This window comes from Polyodon spathula, chromosome 13 (genome assembly GCF_017654505.1).
Source record: "Polyodon spathula isolate WHYD16114869_AA chromosome 13, ASM1765450v1, whole genome shotgun sequence".
In the NCBI taxonomy this organism is placed as follows: Eukaryota; Metazoa; Chordata; class Actinopteri; order Acipenseriformes; family Polyodontidae; genus Polyodon; species Polyodon spathula.
In genome coordinates this window covers 12671467-12698707 of record NC_054546.1, presented here as the reverse complement: position 1 = coordinate 12698707, position 27241 = coordinate 12671467, and the positions used below count along the sequence as shown (strand labels likewise).

Sequence of the window (27241 nt, the reverse complement as noted above, 5' to 3'; positions counted from 1 at the left end):
TATAGTTGTTTATTTTGGTCGGTTTACAGGAATTTGAATTAATCTGTGGTTTAAATAAATGTCAAGGACAGCTCCAGATAAATCTCTAGGTTTATACTTGCCGGCGCTATGCATGGTATTTTCTGGCGGTGTCACACTTAAGGTCATGAATGTATGGCAATACTAACACCGTAGTGAAGTGTTTTATAAAGTATGTCTAATCTCCAAATTATGTACCGTAAAATAAGACCCAATCATTTTTATAGATATTAATTTATTTAGCAAAAAAGTAAACTCTTATATTTTAAAATCACACAGATTATTATACATGTACACACAAGGGTTTCTCAAACTCGGTCCTGGGGACCTCTGCTGGTTTTCATTCCAATCAAGCTCTTAATTATTAAACTAGACCCTTAGTTGAACTGATAATTTGCTTAATTAGACCTTTTTACTTGTTTTTATCTCTTGAACAGATGCATATTTCAGGTTAGCTATAACGTTTGATAAGTAACTTGACCTGCAACTGTTTAAGAGCTAAACACAAGAAACCATGTCTAATTAAGGAAATTATCAGTTCAATTAGGGGTATAGTTAAGTAACTGAGAGCTCGGTTGGAATGAAAACCAGCAGCCACAGGGGGTCCCCAGGTCCGAGTTTGAGAACCCTACAGTATTGCTTTGCTGAAAACCCTTGCTGTAGGATTTTCTTCCAAGGGGCTCTAGCTCCCTCTTGTGTTTACTAGATAAACCAAGTTATTCTTTGTTGTGGTGTCAGCCAAACAATTATTTCTCTCCCAAATGGTGGCACAGTTTAAATATAACTTTTCCAAATGAAAATATTACATTTATTTATTCTCTATTCCAGGCGATTCAGTTGGATCATAGCATATACCTACAGACAGAACACACCTTTTCCTATTGTCTGAGGATTTGAGCCTCATTGGCGACACGAAAAATAAATAAACATAGCATATTGAAAAGTCGAGATGCTGAGATCATTAAACTTGATCTGGGCATAACAGTTTGAGATGTTTAACTCGACATTACCCAGCGCAATGTGTTCTTCCCTCCACTGCTGTATTTAGCACTTTTTAATTGAAACGTATTATGCTTGCCACGATTTTAATTAAACGTGGACAAAAATAAACGATCATGACCACTAGAGGTTATGGCATTGCTGCACCCAAACACTATGCCAAAAAAGAATGACATTTTGGGAGTCAGCATGGCCATGCAAATGTTTTTTCCTGGATAATTAATTGGCTAATGTCCCAAGAGCTGAATACAGTTATTTTCACACAAAACAAAATGCGTAACTTCTGTATTATTATTAAGTATTACTTATAAGTAATATCTCACAGTGTTTGTATTTTCCTGATGTTCTCTCTGAAGCTAAATCCCATTTAGTAATACTAGATCCTGCTGCGCGTAGCTGGTATGAACTGACCAAAGCCAGCGCTGTTTACAAGCGCCTTGCAGCCTCGAATCACGTGACGTGGAAAAGCAGGCATCCATCACACACCGACTAGGTAGAGGATTCCGCGGCGCTGGGAGAGGGGTTCAATTTTTCACTGAAGAAGTTTAAGAATCAATCAACATTATTTTTAAGAACAGATTAATAACATCAGACTCTGAGTTAGACTTGTGGACTGTGCAAACTGGATTTTTTTTTTTTTTTTAAAAAAGAGGAATCGGGGATTCTTAGTAGAATGTTTGATGAAATAGAGTGATCTTTTTTGATTGATTAGATTTATATTTTCGTATCTTCGACTCAGATTGAAGTCGCAACAGAGACTACACACTTGCGCCCAGTATTTACTGTGGTTTGCACGCACTGTTTTTTTTTTAGCTATGGTTAACAGATATCGGTGAGTTCGATTGCGTTGTTTGGCCTCGGCCCTGGTTGTCTGCGGACACGGACTGTGGATCACAGTTTGTCTGGGTAGAAGAAATCAAAACAATCTGACGATGTCGGCCCGGCGTTGTGCAGGAGCCTCGGGTTCGGGTGTTGGCTCGGCTCTACTAGGGCTAGAGGCAACTATGGGTGGCGAACCGACCAGAGAGCTCTTCGAGGCCTGCAGAAACGGAGACGTGGAGCGAGTGAAGAAGCTAATAAACCCAGAGAACGTGAACAGCAGGGACACTGCTGGCAGGAAATCTACGCCGCTGCATTTTGCTGCAGGTAAAACAACACAGGCCACCAATCACCCAAACACTAGCGACCAAAAGCAATGTTTTACATTAAACGAATTTCTGACTTGCGTAAATCACAGGTAACATGTTAAACGGTGCATAGACCAGATACTACGTAGAAAAGTAGACTTGTGTATTACTATAATGTCGACCAGAGATTTTGGTTTTGAGGTTGCAGGGATACTATGTACGTTTACATTGTGGTGAAAATAACAATTTTAAAACCATTTCTAATTTGGCAAAAATAGCGTACCATGTGCATGGTTGTGTTTCTCGATTGTGTGCATTGCGTGTATATGTTTAAACACAATTTTGTAATTGTAACTGTAATAATGGCTGATAACAGCTTTGTGCGCACTGCACTTGATTGGCTCACAATTGGAGTTATTTGTAGTACACTGCAGCGCATGGCCCTGCCATGTATCAAACTAAATAACGGCGAGAAGATTTCATCCAGGTCTATAACCTCCTACTGCTTTTATTCGCAACCGGGGCTATCTGCTCTGTGGGCTAGTAAACCGTTTGTGCAACACATTCAAGTCTAGGTCATTAATGCTTAACCACCAGTTGGCATTTATTTTAGCACTTAGTCACATTTGACTAGTAAAAAAAAAAATAGCATCTGCTAACCCCTCTTAAAGTTTGTTTTAACACTATGAATGTGAATTTGGAGTGTTAACATAGGATAATTTGCACACCAGAACATACAGTAGATGAACCTGGCAGACTTACCATCCTTAATAACACTCGTGAAAACTGGTGCTGCAATTAGGTTTATATTTCAATTGTACGTTTGCATGGAAGAGTAAGTTGCACCCTCCATTTCTTATTTTGTAGGTAAGGGATTGTGTAGCTGTGAGAAACACATGTGTCCATGTGCTTATAAATATACAGACTAGAATTTCAAAGAAAACAAAAAAAGCTAGAATGGAAGTGAAAATGTTCAGCCTCGTTAATTACATGTTGGTCATTTTTGGATGTTCCATTAGAGTTGAGTATTAAATAGCAAAGGTTTAATAATATCATAAGGTTCTAGCGCCTTTTTACTGTATATCACACTGTTTCAGGATTTGGCCGGAAGGATGTGGTTGATTATCTCCTTCAGAATGGTGCTAATGTCCACGCTCGCGATGACGGAGGCCTGATTTCTCTGCACAATGCCTGTTCCTTTGGTCACGCTGAAGTTGTCAACCTCCTGTTGCGGCACGGGGCCGACCCCAATTCAAGGGACAATTGGAACTACACACCCCTCCATGAGGCAGCCATCAAGGGCAAGATTGATGTGTGCATAGGTGAAGTATTAACTTAATAACTAATGCCTTGTTTCCGTCTGCCACTGGGGTTGGGCACTGATAAGATTTTCTTGGCCGATACCGATAGCCGATGGTTATCTACCCATATTGGCCAATACTGATAATAAATAGACAGTGCAGGTAAACCACTAGAACAAGATATATGGCCTCTATTTAAACTGTTTTAAAATTAAACATGTTAAACAATTAACTGATATCGTTTACTTGTTGCGTTTACTTCAGAAAATGAACACAAAGAATAACACAGTATTGTGTTCTTGACAGCAATGTATACATTTGTTTTGTAACATGTCACACAAAAATAACTTTGCATTTGTACTAGTAAAAACATTTCTGTAGAAAAAATATACAATGTGACATTAACTTTTGTAGCCACTTGCTGTCAAAAATTGTGTATTATAACTTCAACCAATACTGTACAGTAGAAAATAAAACAGCCTATGCAATGTCAACTACAGCAACATTAGTTAAATTCTTATTGTAAGCATACACTGATTAAAAATGCAGCACAACTTAAATTGTTCACTTAATCAAAAACATGTCATGAAAATATCCGGTTACAAAATTCAGTCAAACTTGAATTTGTTACTAAACAAGACAGAGCATCAATAAATTCCAGCTTCAAAATGCCGCCTAATACACCCGCAACCAATGCAGATTAAGATAAACAAACAGACCAAGACAAACAAAAATTACAAAAGGTAATTCCTACAATGTTTAGAGAGCCCACTGCTACTTGGAAGTTAGGGAGATTGTTATCGTTGCTGCTGTAGTCTTGGTTTTAAAAAAGTGCTTTTCAGCGAAACTGTTTACGTTCAAGGATCTGATCAAGTGAGCTACGGAGGAGGACCTGAGCTGGGGTGATGCCAAGCTGCCGAGAGAGAGAGAGAGACGGAGCAGAGACGGAGCAGAGGCAGTTTTGTAACTAACTGCCCATCAATGCTGTAGTTCAACAATAATTTGCTTGGTTAATACCATTTTCTTACGAGTAATACATTTCCCTATATTTATTACGGTTTTGTCAGCAGGAAACCAACTACAAAGCATTACTTAGGGTGAAAATAAGTCTGGTAACTGTATAGGGTACATGTACTCTAAACTACGAATAATAATAACAACTTAAACTATTAATGTTTAGGATTCAACCTGTTTTTTTTTTTTTTTTAAAGCATCAGAACAATAGTCTGTTTGCAGTTCATCACTGGATTAAATCTAGCATCAAGTGTGTTTTGCACACAACTCGCTATCCTATTGTTGTCTAAAGATATTAAATTGAAACACTGCTCTTTTTAGATGTATTTACTGCATTGTGATCGCACGTTACACAGCACTGGGGAAAATGAGTGTCGGTGTTCTTGAGTCAGTTTTAGTAAGCCTGCCTGACCAAACATTAACTTCTGTGCTGGAAGAATATTCAAGCATGAATATGGGTGTACATTATTGGCTAAAATAACAAAAACTACCGATATCCAATTGTGTGTTTTTTTTCCCCGTATGTCGGTGCCATGCTGATAGGCTACCGACTAGTTGAAAGCGATTTGAAATGAATCCAGTTTGATTCCATCAGCAGAAGAGAAAATTTGATCTTGCACAGTCACTGATGGCAAACGCAATCTAAAACAAAAATTAAATAAAATGAAGAATAAAAACGGCAAACCAGAGTACAGAACAACATATTGTATTATGTCTTAGTTTAACATAATCATTTTGTCATAGTCCAACCTCTTAATTGTGTATACATAGTGCATAATACAGTTTTGATTTTTTATTTTGTGCATTTCTGTATTTATATAGTGGATATTTCCAATGTTAATGTATGAGTAATCGGAGTGCTTCAGAATCCAGTATTTCATGGAATGTTTTCATTTCCTGTAGTCCTTCTGCAGCATGGGGCTGATCCAACAATTCGCAATACAGATGGAAAAACTTCCTTTGATTTGGCAGAGCCATCTGCTAAATCAGTCCTTACTGGTAGGTGCAATCTTAGCGGTCTAGGAAGTATATAAAATAATTACAATTATAATACAGAAATGATGAAAATAGAATAGGTACATTGTTGAAATATGTCTCTGACTTTTTCATCTTGAAATTTTTTTTTGGTTTGTTTTTAAGTAAAATTTAAAAAATGCCATGATGATTTATTAAAATTAAAAGCTTTTAAAAGCATTAAAAGCTTTATCTGTTCTTGGTTACTTTAAAGACACGGTCTTGTTAAAAAAAAAAAGTGAATGAATGAATGGCATAGCAATAATGAACTTCTAGCTGGTATTGTAGAAAAAAAGGAACTGGTTGAAGCCCATGTCAAGAAGTCAAGCTATGTGAAATCAAACAAATGGTCAGGAATGTAACTGATCCTGAAGAACTATTCAGAACAATATACGGTACTGAAGTAGTGGCAGCATGTCTTTATAGAAGGGATGAATGTTGCCTGGTCAACATAGTTAGAACCGCTGCCCTTTATCAATATAGAGGATAAAGGACTTTTATATTCCTACCTCTCATCTGAAGGACACAGAGGATCAACTGAATTTGCAAACCGTATAGTCACTTTCTTTGAATATTGGTTTGCAAGGAAACAGAATGAAAAATCCTGGCAGGTCTAAGGTTGTGCTGCGCATAACATTTTTAAAGCAGAAGTATTTGTTTATTTACAGGTGAATACAAGAAAGATGAGTTACTTGAAAGTGCAAGGTAAGTCACTGTTTTGAAATATTTATGTTCGTTTCAGGATTGTAATGAATATGAAAATAGGTGGGGCCATGATAGTTGAAAGGTCATATTGTCACATGATTTGAATAGGAGGTCTGTTCATTGCAAACACTTACACCCCTTTTCCACCTGCACACCCGAGCCGTGAGGGCTGTGGGCGGGGTTATTGCATTTTGTAAGCGCATTCAAATTTCAGATAGTTTGAAAAAGCAAGCATGAGAAGAAAAAAAAAAAAACACCAGCCTTACCTGTTTTGTCTTGCTTCTTCTGGAGCTGAGTTTCGTGTTCGGAAGATGACAAAATGAAAAATATATAGGAATATGTTAAATATTTAAAGCAGTCTTTTAAAACGGTACGTCTTTACTGTTGAAAGTTAAGTGTCTTCACATTTGACGCAGACATACACACTTGCTTTCTGCCTGCTGAACGCAGATTGGACGTTGCTGTGAACTCCCGGTTGTGATCTTCGTGTACACAGAGCACCAGCTAATTTATTTTTTAAGCAAAGTGAACTTGCGCACACTTAAATTTTATTTCTTGAAACTTTTTTACACAGTGCAGTTCACCCAAGTAGTCTTTTGAAAACAAAGATTTTCTTCAAAACTATGCACGGCTTAAAAAAAAAAAAAATTACTTCAGAGTGCCATTGAACATGTTTATTTCCTGCAAACTGTAGTAAACGAGAGGTTTATCAGTTTGTTTGATTTTTAGTCTCTATTTCTGAGCATTCTGATTTAACCCCCCCCCCCCCCCCCCCCCCTGTTTCGTGGACACTGTAGAGGTGTGTGCTGTGACCTTTCAACTCCGTTTTATTTATTTATTTTTAATGTGGCAGTGCTGCAGCAGGCTACTCAAACAACTATTCACAAACGTCTTGTTCTTATAATTGAAGATAAAATAAATATGGTTTCATTTTGAACACTGTAATAACGACAGTTATTTTAAACTAAAAGCAATTGACAATTTTATGTTTTTGTTGTGTGTATATATAACATTAAAACACTAACAGGTAATTTTAAAAAACCTTGACATATTGTAGATTGCATTTCAAAACGACACATAATCTGTAGCTCTGGTTGAAATGTGGTAAAATCAACCAATCCACACCGATTTTTTAAAATTTTGTGCATACCAGCACCTTTATCAAACCACTTTAAACGCTGCATAATGCATCATCAACTTGCAACTCAGCATTCATTATGCGTGATGTCTCTCGGCTCGGCTCACCTTTCCCTAGTGTAAAAGCAACTGAAACTACCCGAGCCATGCCAGGCTGGCTCAACCCGTCACCTGCTCAGCTTAGGTGTGCAGTTGGAAAAGGGGTATTGGGATTCTTCGGATGAGCCTAAAGCAGTTCAAAACCGGGTAAAGGCAGAGAAAAATGATAACCCAATATTGTTCAGAATTATTGCAAATCCAGTAAGGGAAGATAAAAAAGCAATTAGAATTACATTTGAATTTACATAACTTTTTTAAAAATCTATTTGGCCCATACTGACCCAACTGTAAAAGTATGGTCTGGAGGGCTGTTCAATTTTTCATAACATTCATATAGGCTAAATTATGTGTTGTGTTTTTAATAGAATTGGAAAATATGACTCGCGTTAAAGTTTAGATATTTACTGTATCTCAAGTTCAGCATGTTAAATGCTAAACCCTTGTACACCTATCTGTGTTCAATAATATTGGGGATGTCTCTGCTGTAACACACATTTTTCTTGTAGAGCTGGAAATGAAGAAAAAATGATGGCTCTTCTTACACCATTAAATGTGAACTGCCATGCTAGTGATGGAAGAAAGGTATTCATTTTTAGTTTCGTAAGAGGTCCCAAGGCTCCTATTTGCATTTTATCTCCACACTCAGACACACATATCCTTTTTTCCTCTATCATAGAATTGGTACTTGAATTTGTATCCACTTAGCCCGACCAGCTGTGCTAGCATGGTACATTATGGCTTTGGCTGCATATTTGCTCTTTTTTTTTTTGATGCATTAAGATAATGAAGTGATAGCATTTTACAATCATTTTGTTTAATTAAATTGATTAGTCTGCTAAACAAGCTATAAATATCAAGAAGTACTGCAAGTCCTTTATCTATATGTAGATTGATTTTTCAAAACAAACACGTCACTTGTTTTACTGTGTTTCAGTCGACCCCGTTACATCTGGCTGCAGGATATAACAGGGTTAAAATTGTACAGCTGTTGCTGCAACATGGAGCTGATGTGCAAGCCAAGGATAAAGGGTAAGAACTTTTCCCACAGCCCTTTCCTTGCTTGGAAGTACTGCATACTCTGTACTTAATTTGTATTGTTGTATTGCAGGGATTTAGTGCCTCTTCACAATGCCTGTTCGTATGGACATTATGAAGTGACTGAACTCTTAGTAAAGGTCTGTATTTCTGTAATTCCTTTTTTTTTGTTTTCAATGGAATTTTTTATCAGTTCTGTTTGAAGCAAATATTCAAATCCACACAATTAGATCCTTCTCTGATTCATTCCGGTTACAGAATATTGTGTTCAGTTCTGGTCACCTTGCTACAAAAAGGATATTGCTGCTCTAGAAAGAGCTCAAAGAAGAGCGACCAGAATTCATCTGGGTTTAAAAGGCATGTAATATGCAGACAGGCTAAAAGAATTGAATCTAGTCAGTCTTGAACAAGGAAGACTACACAGCGATCTGATTCAATTCTAAAAGATATTGACAATGTCGACCCGAAGGACTTTTTCGACCTGAATAAAGAAACACCAGGGGTCACAAATGGAGATTAGACAAAGGGGCATTCAGGAGGCACATTTTTACACAGAGACTTATGCGAATCTGGAACCAACTCGCCAGTAATGTTGTTGAAGCTGACACCCTGGGATCCTTCAAGAAGCTGCTTGATGAGATTCTGGGATAAATAAGCTACTAACAACCAAACAAGCAAGATGGGCCGAATGGCCTCTCGTTTATGACCTTTCTTATGTTATGTACTTGAAACAGTAATTGTAGTTCTGGAAAAAAATATTTTGATAAAATGCAACTTCATTTTTAGAGAATTGAAGATTTATAAATCTTAGGGGAAAAATGAGTGTCAGCATGTATGCAGATTTATTTGGACTCAGCAGCTTGCTGTGTGATCTTTATTTGTAGATCCAAAAAGTTAGCCCAGCAGGTGTCGCTGTTCGATAATAGTATGTGCTTCTGTCAGTTAAGATGATTGTACAATTCAGGGTATTGGTTTGTCTCAAGGCAGTGTTTATAATGTTGGTCTTTTCTGTTAATGTCATTTCAGCATGGTGCTTGTGTAAATGCAGTTGATCTTTGGCAGTTCACATCACTGCATGAGGCAGCCTCCAAGAATAGGGTAGAAGTGTGCTCCCTGTTGCTAAGTTATGGTGCAGATCCAACTCTCTTAAACTGCCACAACAAGAGTGCCCTTGATTTGGCACCTACACCCCAGTTAAAGGAACGCTTGGCATGTAAGTTGTTTTTTTTTATTTTTATAAATGATTCATTATTTTCTTGTTACTCAAGTCACCCTCAGTTTATGATACAATCAATAGTGGGGCCAGGACTTTTAATTCTAGCGTATTAAATGAATAAACAGTAAGGAGAGTCTACTGTAAGACCAACTAACTTTGAGGGCTGCAAATCAAAAGCATACAGCCCAGTTAGGCTTTGTTTTAATAACCTGTTATTCCCAATAAATGTGAAAATCCAATGTGACCTTTTATATCCACCATATGCATATTGTTCTGGTTTTAATTTGGTTCCTAAAACAGTATACTGTGAAATGAAAACCCACTGTCTATATCAGAGTTACATTGTAAACAGCACTGAGTGCACTGTATTTCAATATTTTTATATTGTTATGCTCAATGATTAATATTAATATTACTGAAACCAAAATGAAAGCAGAATTTTAATGTGACTAAATGCTGAATCTTTAATTTATATTATTTTTCCTAGATGAGTTCAAAGGTCACACATTATTGCAGGCATCAAGGGAAACAGATGTTGCGCGTATCAAGAAACACACTACCTTGGATATAGTAAATTTCAAACACCCTCAGACGCACGAAACAGCACTGGTAAGAACCAATATTTTAAAGTCCTTAACCTTTTATTTTTAAGTAAATATAACTTATTGTAAGCATTTATGGATACAAATTTAAAGTGAGTATCTCCTGAAAAAGCTCTCATAATTTTGCAGTGTTTCCATGGTTTTACTACACATTTAGTTTGACATAGCTCTGGAATTTACCATGCTGTCAGTATGTTTTATTACACTTTGCTATGCTTTTGCTGTGGGAGACTTCTTTATGTGAAGAGTCAAAGTCAGCTCTGCTGTGTGTTGGAAGCTCAGCTTGACTTATTTAGCATGGAATGTTTTTCTCTTTTCAATACAGCACTGTGCAGCCACTTCTCCCTATCCCAAGAGAAAGCAGGTGTGTGAGTTGCTGCTGAGGAAAGGAGCCAATGTGAATGAGAAGACAAAAGAGTGAGTGCAGTTCAACAGATATGAAAATAATGTACTTGTTTATAATCCATCCACTTTTATGAGAGCCATGTGTTTATCTAAGCATTTTAATAATGTTTTTTTTAATTATTTTTAGTTTCTTAACACCACTTCATATGGCATCTGAAAAATCTCATAATGATGTTGTAGAGCTACTTATAAAACATGAAGCAAAAGTAAGTACAGTGCTTTATTTATTTATTTAGCAGTGCAAAATAGTATTTTATAAAAAGAAACCTGCAACACTACAATATTCTTTCCTTAACTTAGTACAACTGAACATATCACACCAACTGTTGGAGGACTAGACTGGTGCTACAGGTGATTTAAATACATACCAGTGATCTTTCACTTTTTGCAAATATTGTAAACTGACCTCTGACAATTACCTTTAGCATGTTATTGACCGTGCCAAATTCACAAAAGCAAAATCTAAAAACAAACTTTAAACATTGTCAAAACATCGCAAGCACAGGTTTGCACGCTGATAGTTTGGTCACTGTTATTTTGGCAGGTCAATGCCTTGGATCACCTTGGACAGACTGCTCTGCATAGGGCCGCCCACTGTGGCCATCTCCAGACCATCCGCTTGCTACTCAGTGCAGGCTGTGATCCCTTAATAGTGTCCCTGCAAGGCTTTTCAGCTTCCCAAATGGGCAATGAAAATGTGCAGCAAGTACTGCAAGGTATGTACACAAAATAGTTACTAATCCCTGCTGGGAATGAATTTCTGTGGAACTTTCTTATCCAATTAAAGTAGATTGGGACATTCTTTACCTCAACTTCACCTTTATCACTGAATTCTAGGTCAACAGTCAAGTCCCACTTTAAATTCAAAATTAGCCTGGTTCCATCAGGACTTCAAGATCCGATTTTGAATTCTTGTTGTTTTTCACTGCAGACCTGTATACAGATATTGGGCTCCAGGTACAGGTCACGCTAAGGCAAAGATATAGTGTTATGTTGCCTTTATACTGAAGACACTGAAACTATTTAGTTAGCTATCCTATCCTAGTCCTTGTAGGATATTAAAAACTTAAGAAAATAGCCCTCATTCAAAAGGTACTTTTTTTTTCATCTAACAGAAGGAGTGCTAATTGGAAACTCTGACAGCGATCGGCAGTTGCTTGAAGCTGCAAAATCTGGAGATTCAGAAGTCGTTAAGGTAATTTTATTCACTGGGCAGGATCTGTATCTAACAGCTACCACCACTTTGCAGATTTTCTTACGACGTTAACTCTTTGTGCAACATGACCTTTGGCTATATGCAAAAATTAGATAATGGGTTAAGAATCAAAAGGCATAGACCTAATTTAAAAACATGTTGTGACATTGAGCTTTCACTTTGCACACAAAATGTCATAGCTGTGCGATGAAAACCTTAAAGGCACCATAGAACAGTCAACTGCAAGAGTTTAGTTTCGCTCCTATAAGCTGTGTGTAGGCTTGAACTGTGACCAGACCTACTTGTTTTTTTCCAGTTTAGTTTCCATGTTATATTCACATGTTAAGTCCCAAATTGGGTTTTTGGTTTCACTGTCACTATGCGGGGATTCTATACTTTAAAACAGGCCATTATACCCCTATGGGGAGAGCTGTTATTTTCACATCTTGTATCGGCAGGGGCTGTGAGATTAACATTTATTATCTCTCTCTCTAAGTTAGATGGCCCCAGTTTGGGGATACTGATTGAACTCTTAGCTGCACGACCAGAGGATTTTCCTGTAGGATTCTGGGAAGGAGAAGCAACTCACTTCTCACATAAAGCAAGGACTCTTTAGGGGCTACATTTACACAAACTGAAAACGTGCAAGGCATGGCAATATACAATAAAAGTGCATAGTTAACCAGGAAATTGAGAGCTTACAGGGCACCTTTGTTCTTCCAGAAACTTTGCACCCTCCAGAATGTTAACTGCAGAGACGTAGAGGGACGGCTTTCCACACCTCTCCACTTCGCTGCGGGCTACAACAGAGTTGCCGTGGTAGAGTACTTACTGCAGCATGGTGCAGACGTGCACGCAAAAGATAAGGGGTAAGGACATGTTTCTTGCCAGTAGCTGGAAAGCATCAGTCATTATTGCAAGACGGTATTGTTTGACATACTAAGACTGGTAGTTTTTAAATATGTTACTGCCAATGGACATACAGTAATCCTACTAATAAGTAACTACTTGTCACTTGAAAGGCTGTTTTAAGCAATATTGACTATATAATTCCCCTTTTAAACTGCTCTTGAGTAAAACAACTTTGAGTGATTGTTTAAAACAGCTTTGACTTTAAAATTCTAACATTTTGGCATGGGAAAATGTCATTTCATATTTTTGTATTCTCCATCCTTTGCAGTGGTCTGGTTCCGTTGCACAATGCGTGCTCCTATGGGCACTATGAAGTAGCAGAGCTGCTGGTGACACACGGGGCTGTAGTGAACGTGGCTGATTTGTGGAGGTTCACCCCTCTGCATGAGGCTGCAGCGAAAGGAAAATATGAGATCTGCAAGCTGTTGCTTCAGGTACTTCTTTTTTTGGCAATCCAGAGTCAACATTTAATCTAATATTGGGATCTCACAGAATATAAATCACTCGCTGCATATTCATTACAATGAAAGAAAAATAATGTGACATTGTACATTTAAAATTGGTGACTGTGAAGAGACTTGATTTAATCAAGAAACAAAAGGATATTCCCATACCTCTGCTGACCTTCCATTATTGTAATTTTAACCTGCATAGATGAAAACGCATCCGTTGTATGTAATGTCTACAATAATGTGCCTGGGGCTTCCCTTAGGCATAATCCTTGTTGGCAATTGGCAAATACATCACATTGCAAAACCTTCTGCATTTGGTTTTATTCAGATACAAATTTACATGATGGGTACTTTTAATGGTCAACTGTTTTGGCTACTCTGTTCAACTGCTGTAAAATAAATACAGTGATGTGCTGCTGCTGTTGCTTGATTTACTTTGCTTCTGTTCACAGCATGGGGCTGACCCCACCAAAAAGAACAGAGATGGGAACACCCCCCTGGACTTGGTGAAGGATGGGGATACAGACATCCAGGACCTTCTTAGAGGTGATGTCGCTTTATTGGATGCTGCCAAGAAGGGCTGTTTAGCCAGGGTTAAGAAGCTCTGTAGCCCTGAAAATATCAATTGCAAAGATACGCAAGGCAGGCACTCAACACCACTGCATTTGGCAGGTCAGTGCTCTGAAAAGTCACTGTCTTTATTCTATCCTTTTTTTTTGCAAATGGCCTAGAATAACATTGTGTTTTTATACAAAACCCTAGGATTAGATTTTACTTATGATGCTGCTATACTTCTAGTGGATTTAAAAAAAAAAAAAGTATGAAATAACAAACATTAATTGACTTGGATTATGTAATGCAAACACGGCATACAATTAAAAAAAAAAAGTAGATTTGTTTTATGTTACTTTTTTTGTATGTCGCTATAAGAATAGTGGCACCACAATTATAAATGATCCAGCATTTTGCCTTTGTTTGAAATGCTTTTAGTGGAAAGGTACTACTGTATTTTTATAGCGTTCATAAAGTGTTACAGCTAATTCAATTAATAGTTAAGTTAGAAAGTGTTCACAACTCATTTAAAGCAGGGAGGCACAATTACGGTCCTCAAGGTCCAGAGCCCTCCTGGCCTTTGATCCACCTGTACCTTAAATTACTTGATCTTGCTTGTGTACCATAGTATGGTTGTACGATTCGTTGGCACACTCACTATATAATTCACTGATATAATACTGATGGAATAATGCACAGCAGTCGGGTTAGTCCCTCTCCCTTATCTTCCACTTTGTGTGCTCTCCGTTTACTAGCTGGGTATAACAATCTAGAAGTGGCTGAGTACCTGCTGCAGCACGGAGCTGAAGTCAACTCTCAGGACAAGGGAGGCCTCATCCCATTGCATAACGCAGCTTCTTATGGGGTAAGTAACAATCTTACTAAAGCAAACCTGACATGAAAGCCTTTTGCGAGACATGAGTGAAGCGAATGCTATCTGCCATTTTCAATTTGTGCATTGTAGTGGCATTTAAGAAAATCCGTTGTGCTTTTGCTAGTTAGTATGTTCTAATTCTGCATAGCTATACAGGAAAAAACTGTGATTAGGACCAGTTGACCTACCCTACCCAGCTTATTTACACATTATTAAAATCTTTTGACATGCATTAAATAATAATAATAATAATAAAAAAAGATGTCCATGCAGTCACATGGTTTATGATACAAAACAACCTTATTAAAAATGTTTAATGCATGGCCTCATGTTATCGTTCTTATAATTCCACTGTTAGTTCGAAATCTTAGACATAGTACAATATGGGATTCTACATTGAAACAAGTAATTTAACCGTTTCTCCATTCATTTATTTTCATGGCAAACCTGTCAGGAGGCGGCCAGCATTTTGATTTCTGAGTCAGTGCTTACAGTCAATCATGAACCACTTTGTTCCTTCAGCGTCCGTATAATAAAGCTTAACTGTAGTTCCAAGGGGGGAAGGGTTAAAGGCACAAGCGATTGCATACATGTGTTTCATTTGCAGCATGTGGATATGGCAGCTTTGCTGATCAAGTACAACGCATGTGTGAATGCCACAGATACATGGGCCTTCACCCCCCTACACGAGGCAGCCCAGAAAGGCAAGACCCAGCTGTGTGCCCTCCTGTTAGCACACGGGGCCGATGCGTCTCTGACAAACCAGGAGGGGCAGTCACCGCTGGACCTTGTGACGGTATTAGTGACGTCTCAGTGCTGTCATACCGAGCTCGGCACAATGCTTCAGGGAAATGCAGGATTGATAATTAACGTCACCCAAGCGTTGCCAAAAATAGTGTGTTGGTAAATTACATTTCTTGCATTGGTTTATGTTCCTCAAAGCATGTAAACAAATAAAGAAGATTCACAGCCTGGGTCAGAGTATTTTTATAAAAATAAAAAAGTCATAAATTGAAGGAATTGGCAGCAAATTTTGATCCCATGAGGATTAAGAATCCATAGTAATATTAGATAGGAAAATCAAGCATTTCTTTAGCTAATGTTGTAGCATTCTAATGCTACAGCCTTTAGTTTAAAAATCACATTAAAAAGGCAGAAGAGTCAGCAGTTTGACTGAGTTGTTTGGTTTCTGTAGTAAAACATTTTGATAGTTAGGTGGTGTTTCACACCTTGTTGTAAACCTTTAAGAAGTTCAAATGACAATACAGAAAACAACTGTATTGACAGCCGTGACTTGGGGAAACAGGCTTGGCTCCATGCATCCCATTGGCTATGTCATTTGTTGGAAACTCGAACTACATTCTGCTCCAATAGTTCTTATAGATAACATTTGTTTTAAGTTACTGCACTTCAGAAGCCTTCATTGTTACGTTTTTTTCCTTCGTATCTTGTCTTCAGACGGACGATGCCAGAGCTTTGCTAACAGCAGCCATGCCTCCTTCAGCCCTGCCGCCCTGCTACAAGCCCCAGGTTATCAGTGTGGCTGCAACATCGGCTGCGCCCGTCTCTGCCCTCTCCTCTATGCAGTCCAACCCTGCCACCCTGTCTGCAGCCAGCAGCCTGGATAACCTGTCCGTGGGCTTCCCCGAGCTACCTATCCTGATAGGGGGCAGTGGGACCGGGGGCGCTGTGAGGACAGACAAGAAAGAGCAGGGTAAGGAGATCATGGAACAGCGCCTTACTGGTTTTACCCACAGGCTGTTGCTCACAACACCCAGTAGTGTACAATTGATTTTGGGTACTACCCAGTAAATCAACTATATGTGCATAAAAAGGTCTCCAGTAGGTTTAATATGTGCAGAAAAGATTAATTGGTGCACCTCGGTTTATTTTCAACTGTCATTTTGTATTACAATAATGTGTTATTTTACTAACCCAGCTTTCAAACCTGTTCAACCAGAATACATTAAAAAGTAGCTTGTCTTCAGTGGGTGTAAGAGTGTTTTGTTATACAACCTTAGGCCACCAATACAGCCTTGCAACGTTATAAATTTGCCACTCCGTGCATTATAGTTGTGATTGATTCATATTTTACTATTTTAAACTTGGATATATAGTTTGGATTTATGACAAATGTAACCTGCATTTGTTTTCAGTGGACCATATGTTATATTTTATAGTAGTAATTTGTTTTTATAAGGCATTGACTGTTAACTTTAATCTAAATCTTTCTCATTTCCAGTTCCTGGGATGGAAATAGACATGAACATCAAACAATTTTTGAAGAACCTTGCTCTTGAGCATCTGTTAGAAATCTTTGAAAGAGAGCAGGTAAACACAAAGCTGCATATCTTGATTTCATTTTAAAGCCAGAGCCACACTTGGGAAATATGAACTGTCTGATTGTCTGCTGATGTATGGACAATATGATTGCTAATCACTTAGTACAAAGTCGCTATAGTGTAGGTTTTAAAGGCTTTAGAATTCAGTCTGGTAATAGATCATTATACAACACTTTGAATTGGTATGATGTAAGTAGAATGGCTGATTACATTTTCAAGCAGCAGCCGAGCAGACATTTTTTTTGTGAGAGCACTTGTAAGGAATTCTGCATTTCAATAGCCTGATCTTGTAATTTGCCAAGACAGACTGTAGTCTTATCTCATCGTGATTTAGAAAAATGTGAATAATTAATGTGTTCTCCATTCAAATTGAAATTAAGCTTTAGGCTTTATAGTTAAGTAGGTACTACAGTATAACATTTTCAACGCTTAAGCCCAAAAGCATTTATCACAGAAGAATGTTTTGGTTACATGTGGAAGTTATGTGTTTTTTATATAGATGCTACACATGTAACCAAGTTATCTTATTTATTAATATGTGTTTGTATTAATGTATATATTGATTAAGCTGAAAGCTTGGTTAAGAAATAGATCTTGGATTTGCAGATCACTCTGGATGTATTGGTTGAAATGGGCCACCAAGAATTGAAAGAAATTGGAATCAATGCTTATGGACATCGGCATAAAATCATCAAAGGAGTTGAAAGGCTAATAGCTGTACAACAAGGTACAATAGTCACAAATGCTGGTTCAAATACTTAAGGGCCAAAAAGGTTCTCTCTTAAAAAAAAACTTGTGGACTAGGTCTTAAATATGAGTAAAAAAAAAGAAAAACGTTTTGAGACTATTAACATGTTACTATTGTATAAAAAGTAAAATAAAATCTATTAACCCTTTGCAGTCCATGTATTCCGCGCATGTCAGGCGCGTCGGGTCCAATTTATTTTCACACACGCTGTTTTAAATATTTTTTTTTGAGTAAAACAGGTTTAAAAGGCATTGAATCACAAAAGGACACTCAGTATTATCTCCAGCCAAGCCCTAGCCCTCGTTCGCTGTATTTGACATACCTCTTTATAGACGTGCATACTGATAAATCCTCTCCTGATCACTCGTTTTATCACCAAACTCCTCAATAATGCGATCCAAGTCATTATTTTATTACTATAACATCAAACAAAAGCTCTGTAAATGTCTGTGATATTCTTTGAGCCTGAATGCAGAAGCAGCTATTTCCTTTATGTCTGTGTTATCTCTGTAGTGCATGGGGCTATGAGATACGCCCTTTATTTATTTATTTATTTATTTATTTATTATTTATTTTTCTGTTTCATTCGGCCATTGAAAGGTTTTCTCTGCTTTTTCCGGAGAAAAACATCTTTTTGATGTCGGACAAGAAAGGCAAAATTGTAATGTTGGTCCTGGTCCGACATAGGACAGCAAAGGGTTAATATAAATTATACACTATATAGCATGTTCCAGTTGATAACTGTCTATACGTACAATACAATATAAAGTGATGTTTGTTTTTAAATACTTGTTCTAGGTTTGAACCCATATCTAACGCTGAACACTGCAAACAGTGGGACAATCCTTATAGACCTTGCACCTGATGACAAAGAGTTCCAGTCTGTGGAAGAGGAGGTTGGTCATTGAGAGTTGTGGTCAGATTAATAGATTTTCATTTAATTTAATCCAAGGTCAAAGTTTCTGTATGGCAGAGATCACAAGTCCTGTGCATTTATGGTTGTGGGTCGGGGGGTGGGAGGCTCAAGCCTGCATAAAACATTAATTTAAATATTTGCAGCATTTACACAAATGTGTATGCATTCATTAATATTTGAATACATTTTTTATTTAAGGTTTTTATACCTGTATCCCCCAGAATAAGAAGTGAAGCTATGTAAAAGAATCTGTTATGCTAGCACAAAATGAAGTTCGTTCTCTTGCGTAGGGTAAATCAGAGGTTTATTCTTTCAACAGTTGCAGAGCACAATCCGAGAACACAGAGACGGGGGCCACGCGGGTGGAGTTTTCAACAGATACAACATCATAAAGGTAAATGAAATAATCCCTGAAAATTCTTATATTGCCTCCTGAAATCCCTAAGACTTGTTTCAGAAAGTTTTGTTGTAAGAAATGGATCACAAGAAGTACTGCCTTGAAACTTGATTTAATGTTCTTTAAGCTCCTGCTTTTAACCCTTTGTGGTCCAATGTTGGAACCTGCCCGCGTCATCAAAAAGTTGTAAAGCACAGGTCTCTCTCTAGTCGTTTTTTCCTCCGGAAAAAGCAGAGAAAGCCTTTCAATGGGCGAATGAAGCCAAAAAAAAGGGCGTATCTCATATCCCCATGCACTACAGAGATAAAACCTACATAAACAAAGGAGGTAGCTGCTTCTGCATCCAGCGCTCAAAGAATATCACAGACATTTGCAGAGCTTTTTGAGATGTTATAGTAATACAGTAATGACTTGGATCGCATTATTCAGGCATTGGTGATAAAACGAGTGATCAGGAAAGGATTTATCGGAATGCACGTCTATAGAGGTATGTGAAAAATACAGCGTACAAGGGGTGGAGCTTGGCTGGAGAGACAGTAGTAAGTGACCTTTTGCGATTCAGTGCCTTTTAAACCTGTTTTACTCTGAAAAAAATATTTTAAACAGCGCGTGTAAAATAAAAAGCGCGTGTGAAAATAAGTTGGACCCGATGCGCCTGACAAGCGCTGAATAAATGGACTGCAAAGGGTTAACAGGGTGTCCGTGGGTCCTTTAAGTCTTAAATTCATTTTCCTAAATGTTGGGTCTTATGTCTTAAATACAGTTTTCAAAGGTCTTAAAAAATTGACGACCGGGAGATATGCTATTTTTGATACGTTGTGTTTGGCTATGCATGTATGTATAGAGGGTGATTGGATGGAACAGATGGAACACACAAGTAGAACACTGTACGTGTTCTATCTCTGGGCAATTTTTTTAGTAGCTGGCAGAGTGGGAGCAGTGTTTGGCGCACACAGACCTCTCTCTGCTTCTGCTCTCTCAGTGCCTCACAGCAACGTTTTTCTGTGTGTGTTTTGTTTACCATCTTTTGGTTTGTGTAGCTAACATGTGGAAGTGCAGATTTAACAATAAATGGTTGGAGAACAGCAATTATGATTGTCTGAAGCCAGTTGAGGGAAATCCGTCCGAAGCCTACTGCATACTTTGCAAGAAAATTTTTAAACTTGGCACAATGGGAATAAAAGCTGTGGACTCGCATATGCAGTGTGAGAGACACAGACGCTTTGTTAAATGCCGCAGTCACATGCACGGCACTCAGTATTGTTCCACCGTCTCTGCTCCGCCTCCGGTATAGCAGACAGGCCCAGCAATTGCGGCTGGCAGTAGTACTAGAGTACCATCAGCATTACCAACAACGTTGTCAGCAACAGCAACCGATCTCCGGTCAACATTTGGCTGTACACCCACACTGAAAGCGGAGGAGTTGTGGACTTTGAAGACAGTGGTGAGTCACTAGTCTTACAATGGCAATGAGGGAATTGATGAGCTATTCAAAATAATGTTTCCTGACTCGGAAATAGCCAGGACCTTTGCATGCAAGAAGGACAAGACTGCCTACATGACTCTATTTATATTGGTCCGGTACATCAAGAAGGAGCTCATCTCCGATGTAAACAAAGACAGCACATTTGTTTTGATGTTTGACGAGAGTCTAAACAAAACTACAAAAACAAGACAGCTGGACGTGCATGTACGCTTTTGGGTGGATGATCATTTTCAGTCCAGGTACCTGGGGTCGCAGTTCATGGGGCATGTGACAGCTGTGGATTTACTGCAAGATTTCAAACTAAGTCAACTTCTCAAAATATTGTTTAACTGTTATGTTATTGATTGCAAATTTTATGGAATTCTAGCTGTCACATTGTTTTGCTTATGTTATGTTTGTTTATGGCAAGGTATCATGATCTATTCAAACAGTAACAGTAGCATACAGGGAACACTAACAAAGATGCCATCATGTTATTCAAAATCTTTTGTTGCCAACTGAAGAAAAAAAGAGGAAAACTCTGCTGGAGGTGTCTGAAAGTTTAGAAAGAGATTCAGCCAAGTTTGCTGAGCAAGCAGAGGGCAAGTCAGGCAGCTTGATGGCACAGCTCATCACCAAATCCAACACGTTAAGGAGGAGATATAAGGACAAAATAAATGATGTAAAACAAGTTGAAGCAGAAATCAAGAGAAGGGTCACAGAATCGAGACACATGCCATGAGGTAGGTAGGTGCGTGCATGCGTGCGCGCCCGTCCGCCCACACACAGATGTCTGCTTCCTCCGTATTCCAAGGACCTGTTTGTCTGTCTCACTCTCCTCCTCTCTCTCTCTCCTACCCATCCTCCCTCTGAAGTTCACCTCTAGCCTGTACTGTACTGTTCTGGTTTTATTCGGTTTTAGTTCCAGGTGAATGTAAGTGACATGAATTTTTATGAGTGGGAAATAGCAATAAAAAAGGCAACATGCATGTTGAAATCAATTTTCAGTCTCCTTTTGGTCTAATTGAAACGTGTGAAAGGTATGGAGGTCTTCAACAAATCAAATGTAAATAAACAGATATGAACAAAATATACATTAACTTAAGTAATTGGCGTCCTTGAAGCTTCTTGCTGTACATTGACAGTATGTACTCTTATCTCAGTGTACCAAAATTATATTTGGTTGGAATACAGCTTTTTTTCACTATTTTGTTTAAATTGGTCTTAAATTCCATTCCAAGTGGCATTTAAGAAGTTTTAAGTCTTAAATTTAACTTCATGAAACCTGCAGATAGCCTGGTTAAACACTGGAAATGTGAAAAGTAAAAACCGTGCCTGCTTTCTGTAATTCCAGATACAAAAAGTTTACAATAAAAAGCTATGGGAAAGGTATACTCACCGCAGGAAGGAAGTTTCTGAGGAAAATCCTATTCATTCTAATGAAAGGATGCTGTTCCATGGTAAGTGCAAGATCTGGACTATAATACTTTAATGTGTTCCAGCAGTGTTAGTGTCAGAACTTGGCCTTGACATACAAAATGCATTTCGTGATGCCAGCTGGTTTCACAGACCCTGAATAGCACTAACTTTGAACTGCCTAACCTACATAAGTGTAAACTAATGCCAAAGCATGCAACTTGGGTCTGTTGTATATATCATTAGCACTGATTTTAACAATTTTTTATATTTTTTTGCCTGCAGGTTCTCCATTTGTGAACGCAATTATCCATAAGGGTTTTGATGAAAGGCATGCATACATTGGAGGGATGTTTGGAGCTGGAATATATTTTGCAGAAAACTCATCCAAAAGCAATCAGTATGTGTATGGAATTGGGGGAGGCACTGGGTGCCCAGTACACAAGGATAGGTCTTGCTATATTTGCCAGAGGTAAGAAGTACCTTATACTGAGTAAGATGATTTATTTGTGTTAGATTTTTAACTTTACCCTCCCCGAGGGCTTTTGTAAATCCACAACTAAACTTTCAAACACATCATATCTCAAACGTACAGATGCAGGTTACATAAACTCCTTGGGCATAACACTTTCTTGGCTACAAATGAGACATTAGCACGTTTTGCATCATATGATGCAGCTAGGAGAGGTTTGTCAAGAAGTTTTCGAAACTAATAATATTTTGATTAGCATATTTTCAAATTAAGAACATTGTTCTACTTGTTGTGCTCCCTTTTCAGGCATTTGCTGTTCTGTCGTGTAACCCTGGGAAAGTCATTCCTGCAGTTCAGCGCAATGAAAATGGCTCACTCCCCGCCAGGGCACCACTCAGTTACTGGCAGGCCCAGTGTCAATGGACTGGCTTTGGCAGAGTATGTAATTTACAGAGGAGAGCAGGTATGTGTTGCTTTGGTCTTGTCATATTGAAATAACGTGGCTAAATCTGTCTATACATACATGATATTGAATAGTTTCAGAGTAACCTTGCAGGGTATCAAAATGGAACTGCTAGGGCCCTGTTAACTGTGTGTTATGTTTTACTTTTTTAGGCTTATCCAGAATATATAATAACCTATCAAATTATAAAGCCAGAGCCAGCAGCTGAAGGATAAAGAAAGATAAAGACTACAAGGATCTCTACGTGGCAACTGAACTGACCCAAACCATTCTTGTTTTAGTTTTTACAAATGTCAAGTATGCAACCCTGGTTGAAGACTTAAGAGTGTGACAAGCATAAACAGCCAATGCCTTGCATGAGAAATCTTTATACAGTGTATAAATAACTTTGTTTTTTCTTCTCAAATGCTTGTTTTGAGTTTCAGCACTTTAATAACTGACACCATTCCTTTAACAATAAAAAACAAACAAAAAATGTTTGCATTTTCCTGGACTAAAGGGGATTTGCCCAGGGACAATTTGAACCTTTGGTATGAGTGAACTGTACAGTTTCTATGGTGACCCAGTAATAATGATGGAACTCTATTGATTCCAGTACCCAGTCATGCACCCAGCACAGCATAATGGTGTACTATTTTTTGTTTGTTTGTGTTTGTTTGTTTGTTTGTTTGTAAAATGGTTGTAAAATAAGAGTTTTGTAATAGCATGGTCATTTATTTACACTGCTTTTTTTATTTTGTTTTTTTAAATAATGTTCTGTGTCAGAAATGACCAACTTATGAAGCTTTTCAAGGTTTCAGAAAGTTTTATCTTCATCTGCTTGAAATAAGGTAGATTTGCTTTCATACTTACATATACAACCAGTACTAAACTATTTCAGCCTGTATGCCTATTGGACAGGCTTCACTAGAGTGTTCATACATGTACTTCACCTTTTTCAGCCATGGCTTTGACAACTGGTTACTGAGAACATAAACCCCAAATGACACTTAAACCATCACCCACTTTGTTAATATAAAAATACTTCCAATGCAATTGGTTCCAATAACATTTAAACTTTTTTTTTTTTTTTTTTTTAAAACCTGTCCTTTTTATGACTACTGCAATAGGCCTGTTTGAGGGCTCAAATAATGGTATTGATATTTTCTTGTCATCTGAGTAAGATGCTTCGATTCATTTTCATATTACCTGCTCAGACCCTGGTTGCTAGAATTTGCCATTTCTCTGAGTTTCCCTATTTTGATAACTAATGCACAAGACTACCCTGTTCTGGTAACTAACACACAAGACTGTCCTGTTCCAGTAGCTGGAGTAAGGAAATATCAATAAAACTTAGTTATTTGGAAAGTGGCAGTTCGACCGACTTAATTGCAATTATCATAAAAAGGAAAAAGAAAAAAACTAAAATGAGCTTTAAAGCTAATTGCTGTTTAACATTGTGAAGCATATATACTTTGCAATGGGACTCACTTCAATGTATTAATCCTGTGGACAAGTACTAACAACTTCTACTTTTTCAAGAACACTACACGTCACACTATCCTTCCCCCTAATAGGACTGCAGATACATTGCTAGTGAGCCTGTGTAGTGGGGTTGGGGGGGGAATCTAGCTAATAAGTAGATGTCAGAAATAAGCAGAATCATTTTGTACCCCAGGGTTTTTTCAAATTCAGAATCAAAATTTGCCACTTCATTTTTACTGATTTTCAATTAGGTTAGATTTTCGACAGTATGCATTGCATTTTTATTCTGTGTGGGGAGAAACAAAAATATTTTAAATTGACCTGAATTGGGCAGGGGATGAAAATGTATATACTATGCTGCCTGGCAGATGATAATGCATTATGTAAAGTGTTAGCATGACACAGTATTAAGAGTAGATGGTACCATAGAATCAATTATGAAATGGTGGTTTGCATGTTTGTTTTTTTTTTTGTTTTTTTTTTTATTTATTTTTTTAACTGGTTGTCAATTTTGTGGCATTGGAAACGAAAGTATTTATGTGGTAAGAAGTTTTATAATTTCACGAGTTGCCATGTGAGAGGGAAATGTGTAACACATTCAAGAACTGAATAAAACCATTGTATCACTAGTGGTTTTGTTTTATTACTTCTGTGATCATTTGTGTGAGGTTTAAACTTTAAACTCTGGGTGTGAAACACTTGGGTCCTTTGATCTGTCTTGTTCTCATCCTGTTTAACTGGGTTTAGATTATCTAAACAAAGTATCCAAATTTGGGGATGTTAGGAGGTGCCTGGATGTCATGTGTGTTTGTTTTTTTTCTAGAGAACTCTTTATCCAGTTGCGATGGTTATTGTCTGTCCGTCCATACATACACACATTTTACACGTTGACGAAGGTCCTAGTGATCTATTTTTTCATGGTACTGGTTGCTCTAATATTAGGTATGTCTGTTGCTGAATATGCTTGTTAACTAGAAGTTTGCATTTTCACTCATCTTCCAGCAGGTGGGGCTATTGGAATTTTTTTTTGCCTGCTTCTTGGCACGTTGTTGCTATGGCCAAAAGTTTTATAATTAATACATTATGCTTCATTAACTCGAATGAAACCTGTTGAATAATGTTACATTAACATATTGAATTACATACCGCTTTGTAGAAATTGAATGATGTGGCATGTCGAAATCTAACATGAAGTACTGTACTACTAGTATGGCTTCCTGTCGACTTTTGCAATATCATTTTGTAGTTTATTTGATTACATGATAAAGTAAATGCAAAGAAATTATGTTCATATAGTTTATGTATTTATTTGAATGCTCCATCTTTAAAAATCTAGGTGATGCAAAACCTTTGGCCATAGCTGTACTATTAGCTATGCAAACAAATACAGTAGTTGTAACGTCTACAGTTTTGTTTTACATTTGCATGTAATGTAAATGGTAGTACACAGTAACATATATTGGTAACTTTATGCAGATTTATACATATAGAAATTTACTCCTGCATGGTCTGTGCTTTTTCTAGGCCCTCAGGTTGTAGCTTATCAGAAAGAAAGCACTTGTGTAATACAGTATCATACAGTTTGTTAGTCATCAAATCAGGTTTGTGTTAACTATAAGGTAAACAGGGATTTCAATTATTTGTAAACTCAGGAAATCACAATGGACATTTGTATTAACTTTCTATCCTCTGTGTAGTAATATCGCCATGGAGATGCCAAGTCACGCACAGTGCAGGGGCTAGGTGCACACACAGACTCAGCAGGCGTAGAGCACTGCTCAAGTGTAAACAGGTGGCTCAAATGATACAAATATTCTAATCTAAATCGACTCAAAGCCAGCTCAGAGTTTTAAGTGTAAATGCACTCAATTCTTTTGTAAAGAATAATAAATGGATTTGCTGAGTTGAAAGATGTGGCATTGAGTTGAGCTTTGCCTGGATATAATGTGAGGTAATAAACCAAGCAGATGAGGGCGGCGAGTCCTACAGTGATTGATCAAGTTGCTATTTCAAATAATACACCTTGAGATAGGCACCAAAGCTGTGACATAATAGGTGCATCTGGATGTAAGAGCTGAATGAACAGCTTTATACAAATGGACAGTCACAAAACTCAAAATTAGACAAATATCAAGTGCACTGCAAAATGGGTTGTCATTTAAAGTGCAAATTAAATGCAGCTAAAATAACAAGAACTATCATTCTGAGATGTTATATACATTTCAAAGGTGATATAGTTTAAAAATGCCCATCTTTTAGACCCTTGTCTTTTCATATCAAAACCCAGAACACAAACGTATCTAGAGGGCACTAATCCGCAGGTTACAATGTGTAACAGAATGTGGGAAGCTGCTCTAAAGTCTGTCAAAACAAAACCTTTTATTAGATTTTTTTTTTTTTTTTCTATCTAACAAGCATGATCTAGGAGGCTTCCCGTTGCCTGAAAGAAACTTTGCCCAATGGCATCTGGCAGAGGAGCTATACAAAGAGTTAGATTTATGAGCAGTTGAACGATAGCCAAATGAACGTCCTACAAATTCTTCCTGGGATTAAAGCTGCTGAAATGTGCCTCAATTTGCATATGATGCTTAACCCTTTCCAAACTGGAGCTATTTTCACAGCCCATGAAACTCCTATTATCTCCAGGGCTGCTCATTTATATTGTGACCTTCAGCAAGCCATTGCTGTTGATATGTCCTCCAGCACATTGTGTGCTGATAAATTTGTTTAGAAATTCTTGAATTAAGGCTATTAAGTCAAGTAGACAAACATTTTAAATGTCGAGCTTAAACGAAACTGTAACATGCAGTTATATCCTAAGTTGTTCACCTATAAGTACTCAATCATAAGATATGCTAAATGGTTATAAACTTGGACAAACGTTTAATCCTGAAATCTTTG

At 37.7% G+C, this 27241-nt stretch overlaps 1 protein-coding gene across 5 annotated transcripts; it reads left to right on the top strand.

Moving 5' to 3' along the window:
- The first annotated feature begins 1483 nt into the window (after positions 1-1483).
- On the top strand, positions 1484-24364 carry LOC121325541 (poly [ADP-ribose] polymerase tankyrase-2). Of its 5 annotated transcripts, none has more exons than XM_041268188.1 (27): positions 1484-2163; positions 3242-3466; positions 5363-5458; positions 6142-6178; positions 7921-7996; positions 8349-8443; positions 8523-8589; positions 9476-9662; positions 10153-10274; positions 10593-10684; positions 10800-10878; positions 11217-11388; positions 11791-11867; positions 12591-12736; positions 13048-13213; positions 13684-13903; positions 14539-14648; positions 15265-15453; positions 16116-16371; positions 16900-16988; positions 17606-17726; positions 18546-18643; positions 18983-19057; positions 21880-21985; positions 22227-22413; positions 22720-22876; positions 23029-24364. In XM_041268188.1, the coding sequence occupies exons 1-27, from the start codon at positions 1950-1952 to the stop codon at positions 23089-23091; spliced, it is 3522 nt and encodes a 1173-aa protein (XP_041124122.1). In that variant the 5' UTR covers positions 1484-1949; the 3' UTR covers positions 23092-24364. The 5 variants fall into 5 exon arrangements, with proteins under 5 accessions (XP_041124122.1, XP_041124124.1, XP_041124121.1 ...); XM_041268190.1 differs by having other exon boundaries at positions 11788-11867; positions 13684-13777; XM_041268187.1 differs by having other exon boundaries at positions 11788-11867.
- Positions 24365-27241: the final 2877 nt, after the last annotated feature.